Source organism: Triticum aestivum, chromosome 7B (assembly GCF_018294505.1).
Source record: "Triticum aestivum cultivar Chinese Spring chromosome 7B, IWGSC CS RefSeq v2.1, whole genome shotgun sequence".
Classification (NCBI taxonomy): Eukaryota; Viridiplantae; Streptophyta; class Magnoliopsida; order Poales; family Poaceae; genus Triticum; species Triticum aestivum.
In genome coordinates, this window is record NC_057813.1 from 708556803 (window position 1) to 708563249 (window position 6447).

The 6447-nt window shown below is 48.5% G+C and overlaps 1 protein-coding gene across 1 annotated transcript; it reads left to right on the forward strand.

The window, feature by feature from the left end:
- Positions 1-1247: 1247 nt before the first annotated feature.
- Positions 1248-4156, forward strand: LOC123162851 (uncharacterized). The gene is made up of 2 exons (XM_044580610.1): positions 1248-2549; positions 3576-4156. The coding sequence occupies exon 1, from the start codon at positions 1353-1355 to the stop codon at positions 2544-2546; it is 1194 nt and encodes a 397-aa protein (XP_044436545.1). The 5' UTR covers positions 1248-1352; the 3' UTR covers positions 2547-2549; positions 3576-4156.
- The last annotated feature ends 2291 nt before the right edge of the window (positions 4157-6447 follow it).

Here is a 6447-nt window from a genome sequence, read left to right on the forward strand (position 1 = left end):
TAAAGTTTTCAACTGGACACCGTGCACTAAAAAAGCTACATTCATTCATATGAAAGCTTCAACCGTAGTTTGAAAAAGATTCAACCGGTGAAAGAGTAGTTTCATCCTACCACTACAAAAAAAAAGCTACAACCATTGTTTTGGGAAGTTTCATCCATTGGATTGAAAAGTTTCAACCCTCTTTTCCAATTTAATGGCGGCGACTGAGAAGCAAAATAAATGAGGCAACTGACGACAAGAACTTTGTTGGAAGCGGCCGAGTTTTTTGCTGCAACCGTCGCCACTTTTTGCTACAACCTGCGACGGATTTTTGCTACATCCATCATGGGAGGAGCTGCGACCTAGTACGGCGGTGGCTTTTTTTGTTGCAACCGTCCTCAGATTGTGCTACTACCAGCAACGAATTTTGCTACATCCATCATGGTGGAGTCGCGACCCGCGACGGCAGCGAGGCCGAATTGTTGGAGCCGTCGTATGTTTTTGCTACCACCGACGTTTTATTCTGCTACATCCATGAAGGGCATAATTTTTGCTATGACCCATGATTTTGTTTTTGTTGTTGTTGTTGTGACCAGCAAATTGAGGACGTGGTACAACACGAGCTTGACGACGGGGGTGCTGCGGCCATCTCCACCGGAGTTGCCATGGAGGTATGCGCGGGCGGCCAAGGATCCTATGCCGAGCACGAGACCGAGGACGAGCGCGTGCGGCCAAGGATGCAGCGGTGAGCGGAGGTTGCCGGCGAGCACAAGGGCGAGGACGAGCGCGGGCGGCGCGGCGGAAGGCTCCGAACAACTACGGCATCGAGCTTCAACGGCGACGACGGCGAGCTTCAACGGCGACAGCGACGACGACGGTTCCGATTTGGGTCGAACAACGGTTGCTGCAACATTTGGTTTGGTCGAGCCTCCCCTGCGCAGATCTGACGGCCTTCACCATCTGCATCGGACGGCTGGGCTTTGACCGGCCCAACAATTGGGCCGGCACACCGGCACAGATCGCTGCCCCTAGTAGAATGCCCATTTGTATTGTAAATATGCATTTTTTAGGATATGTCAATATGCATCTAGTAGTAGTACCGTAAATTTTCCAAAAAAAAAGTACTAGTACTGTAGATTTTTCTAAAAAAAAGTAGTGTAGATGCTTCTTGTATTTTTTGGTTTTCATTTTTAGAAATAATCTGAACGCAGCGTGATCTTGACTTTTATTCGCAGCTAGTAGAATGCCCATTTGCTGCCGTGCTTGCGTGCGTGCGCCACAAATTCCCCAAGCACTGCTTCTGAGTCAAAGCTGTATCCAACCAAATCCATCTCAATCCAGATCCCACCGGCGGTGCCTCCGCCGGCCAGAGAATGGGCACGCCGCTGACGGCGATCCCGGACCACATCCAGGAGGAGATCTTCCTCCGCTTGCCTACCGCGGCCGACCTCGCCCGTGCCTCCGGCGCCTGCGTCTCCCTCCGCCGGCTCGCCACCGGCCGGTCCTTCCTCCGCCGCTTCCGCTGCCTCCACGCCCCGCCGCTCCTCGGCTTCCTCCAGCGCGACCACTTCTTCCCGGTCCTACCACCTCACCCCTCCGCGCCCGCCGCCCGCGCCCTCGCTCTCGCCGCCGACTTCTCCTTCTCGTTCCTCCCCTCCCACTGCCGCTGGATCGTGCAGGACGTCCGCGACGGCCGCGTCCTCCTCGGTCGCAGGTTTGAAAAGGACGACCCGTCTCCGGTCTTCCGGGAGCTCGCGGTGTGCGACCCCTTGCACCGGCGGCACGTCCTGCTTCCCCCAGTTCCTGACGACCTGGCCCATTGGGTGGAGCACCAGGTCTACAACCCTTTCAAACCTTTCCTCCTCCCCCTCGCCGAGGAGGAGACGGAAGAGACAGCATTCAGACTCATCTGGATGGCGCATCGCACTACTAAGCTGGCCGCGTTTGTCTTCTCTTCGAGCACCGGAAAATGGCAAGCCACCAAGGGCGGGCCGACTGGTTTGGTCCTTGACAGAGGCGACTCAGCCATAATGTCACGGATCCACCCTCATTTTCTCATGCGCCATTATGCCTATGGCTGCTTCTACTGGGACTGGCTGGTGACCGGGAGCAGAAAGTTGCTCATGCTTGACACCAGGAGGATGGAGTTCTCCTTTGCCGACCTCCCACCCAGAGAGTGGAGTAAACGTGTAGCCATTGTGGAGGCAGGGGAAGGCAGGCCTGGGATTTTTGGGTTCCATGGTGAAATTGCATCTGATCTCAGCTATGCCATTGCACAAAAGACAGGCGAGAGTCCGAGCCAGTGGCAAATGTTGAAGACAATCTCACTAGACCCTGGATACATATATTCTATTGATGCTGCAACCGGAAGGTATTTGCTGTTGGTTAGGACGGCGGCCTCTTCTGTAGACAATTTGGTAGAGAATTCACTCGTCGAATATTTCTCAATGGACGCCAAGATGTTGCAGCTTCAGAGGGTTTGTGCCAAACAATGCTCGCTTATGTATAATGGGACACACATATATACCGACTTCCCACCATTATTGCTGTCTTCACGGGCAATATAAGTGGTAAAAATTTCTATTCCATCCTGTCCTTCACTTTGTAATTATCACACAACTTGTCTAATGCTTGATTTTTCATTACTAGTAGTTTTGATGGTCAAGCTAATGTAGCAGGAATACAAGCGTTGATCCAGTTTGAATTGTTTGAACCTCGAGAAAGTTCGTTGAGTCATGCATAACTCATTTTGTACACATTTCTTTTGATAGATATAAGGCATGGCAAAAGTTTTCTTTTAGTCATCTACACATGTAAAATTTTATCCCAGAGTTTTGTTTTGTAATAAATTTGCCTAACTGACAACAGTAGAGCTATGAAAATGGTGAAGAGAATTTTTTTCGGAGAGGTTGGAATAGTAAAAATCAACCTCATAAGATCAGAGTTTTACTAGCTTATCATTGCACCGGCGACTGAAATTCTTCTACATTGCAGTCAATCTCTCAGCCATCCTTAGATACTTGCCTGTTCTAATCTCAAAGCAAATCACATTGGTTGAGATGATTGACTGAAACTTAGGAGTTTTCAGGTGATTGTGTATTAGCAACTTTGTAATATGAATTAGAGGGAGCAGCCAGTTAGTGTTTTCTTTCCTTTTTGTGACTCGTTTTTGCAATGGGATAGTAGACCTATTGTGTAGGTTCTCCTACCAAACCCCACAGTACGTTTCTTTCATTTAGTTAGAAGTTTCTGAACTTGTATTGTGAACATGTAGCAGGAATACTGCTAGGTGCCCAGGCTGTAAATGAACTTGTGCAAAACAAAAGCACCAATTATGTACGGGTTTTTCTGGACTGATTCCTTCATGTTCGCTTGCCTCTGTCCTTGTGTGTATCCCAGCTTGTGTTGCAGACACTGAAGTGAGTGTCTGCAATCACATGTTTCATGTTGAGTTGAATCAAAATTATGCTATTCTGTGATACTGGCTAGGTACCTGAAATTTTGTTCCTTTAAGCTCGTAAAACTCTTGAATTAGTATTCATGAATTGGGCACAAAATATTGTGTGTTGTCTGAGCTTTTTGTCTTGCTTGTCCAGATTCAGTGGAGATGTTATCAGATCATCTTTCTGAGTTCAAAGCGACTGAGGTATCGATAGCGTAGAGTTCTCATTGATGTGATCATATTTCTGACAAGTTGGCACCTGAAAATCTACATGATTTCAGTTGGCTGTGGTCATGTATATGTTGTCCTTGTTTTCATGCCACTTCTAGATTCGGTTACTGCAACATCTATGTGGGTGCTCTATGCCTAAAAATGTGACAGTGAAATTAAAATGTTCAGTCAATCAACAACTGTGGTAGAGGTAGCTGATGTACACTTGCAAGTCGGGTGCTTTCCCCAACTATGAGAGACTCTGAAAGCATTCCTGTCTGTCGGTGGTTTCAGGTGATTGTGCTTTAGCAATTCTGTAAGATGAATTTTGTGTTTCTTTTCTCTCTGTGACTTACTTTTGTACTGGGATGGATGGCAGATAGCACCTAGTGTGTTGGTTCACGCTACCAATACACCCACTTTCTTTCCTTTCGTCGGTTCAATTTGTTATACTTCTATGTGCCTAGGTACTATATGAACACCTGCAACATAAATATACCAATTCTGCGCGACTTAAGAGACTCATTTATTTATGTTGATGTACAGGATATATATCCCAACTTCTGTTTGAACTTGCAATTTTAAGCACACTGAAGCGAGTGTTTGCTGTCACGCATTTCAAATTCATCTGAGATCAGTATTACCAATGTGATGCTACATAAGCGCCTATAATTTGCTTGTTTCAAATTCAACTGAGTAGCTCATAAGATCTTGAATATGTGTACACTGAATAACTGGGTATTCAATTCAAACTCCGATGCTAGACACACTGAAGCGAGTGTTTGGAGCCGCATGTTTCAAATTCAGCTGAGACCAATATTACCACTGATACTACATAAGCGCCTATAATTTGTTTGTTTTAGATCGTAATTAAGATCTCCAACAGACCACCCAATATATACACAAAACTTCTGTCTTTGTTTATTCAGATTCAGTTGAGTCGACAAGAGATCAGCTTTGTGAGTTCACTTCAGACTTTCAGAGTGATTGCTGTTTGGATAGCGGGAGTTGTCCCCAGAACCAGGTGCGATCACCTTTGCTGACAAGATATATAATGCATGATGATATACAGAATTTCACTTGGCTGGTCATATGCCAATATTGTTATTGTTTTCATGCTACTTCAAAGTACTTTCTGTATTATTTACTGTTTGCATGGTGGGGGGCTTGGGGGCGAGGAAGAACAGACGGGGTGTAGGTAGCAGCTCTCAAGGGCAGGTACATCTCAGTTTCTTCTCAACCTAAAAGTGATTTTTGTGTGTATATATATATGTGTCTGGTTAGTTTTTGTGGTGTTGATTTGGGCTTAGGAGTGGTCTAGCCTGCATAAATCGATGTGAGCTGAGGATGTTTGCATGATGAAAGGTAGCAGCGCTGCTTTCATTGATCAAGGGAATAAAAGTTACAAAAAGAATTATTTACAAAGAAGCAGGATTAGCTAATGAAGGCTAGATTACATACACTTCACGCCTTGGGACTGTGGGAAGGCACCATAACCATTCAGCGATTTCATGGGAGATCCAATCAGCAATGGTGGCGGCATTCAGATTTCTATGGTTTCTTGCAGAGCTTCCTCTGTCCCATCTCCCGTGGCACGAGCTACTGTTCCATCATTCATCCAAGACCAAAGGATGCCGTGTTTGCAGGCCCAACCGCCTAAGTGGAACATCAAATTTTGTACCTGCAACCTGATCAGAGAAAGGGCAGCAACCAAGCAGGCCCCTCGTTGTCAGCCGCCATTAAGCACTTGCCCTGAATCCCCCAAGATGAATGAAAACCTCAGGGTCAGGAGCAGCTCCCTCGACCATATCATCATTCAACGATGTCACAAACGACACGAAACAAACAGATTCAGTGTTCATCGTTCCCTAGTAAGCATTACAAACGTCACAAGAAAAGTATTACAAACGTCAGCATGTTAAAATAGGTCTAGCTCATGTACACGTATTATGTACGTATGTAACTTGTGTATGCTGATCATTATATATAGAAAGACGTGGAGAGGCATTGCCCCACGGAAAACCCTAAACCTATTCTCAAACTTGGTATTAGAGCCTACCTAGCCGCCGCCGCCTCTCCTCCCTCCTCCACCGCCGCCAGCCTCTCCTCGCGGCCGCCGCGATGTCCAAGTCGCTCGCCGCCGATCAGTCCTCCTCATCGGCCGCCGTGATGACCGTGTCCTCCGTCCTCGCCCTCACCGTGTCCGCCCCCGTCATCGCGCCACCATCGGCGTCGGCTCCCGCTCCCGTCCTTCCGCCCATCGCGGTCTCTCTCGACCGCAGTAATTTCATGCTGTGGAGGGCTCTCGCCCTCCCCAACTTCGCCGGCGTACGCCTCCACGGGTTCCTCGATGGCTCGGCCAAGGCGCCGGAGCCGACCGTGACGACAGGCACCGGTGACACGGCTCGTACCATCACCAACCCTGAATACGAGCAGTGGTGGACTCTTGATCAAAAGGTCCTTGGGCATCTCCTCGGCTCCATGAGCGTGGAGATATCCGCGCAGCTGATCGGCTGCAGGACGGCGGCTGCTGCATGGGCTGCCGTGCACACCATGTTCGCCGCCGAGAACAGCGCCGGCGTGCGCAACCTCCGGCGCCAGATCCAGGCGCTACGCAAAGGAGATAGACCCGCCGACGAGTACATGCAGAAGGTTAAATCTCTCGCCGACTCGATGGCCGCTGCCGGTTCTCCTCTTCGCGATGACGAGATCATCGACTACATGCTGACCGGGCTCGGCTCGGCGTTCAACCCCATCGCTGCTTCGATGAACTTCGCCGGCGTGCCGGTCACATTTCCGGCGTTCTACTCCAACGT

Excerpts from the sequence above, each read along its gene's own strand:
- LOC123162851 (XM_044580610.1), top strand. The coding sequence starts at position 1,353 with ATGGGCACGCCGCTGACGGCGATCCCGGACCACATCCAGGAGGAGATC.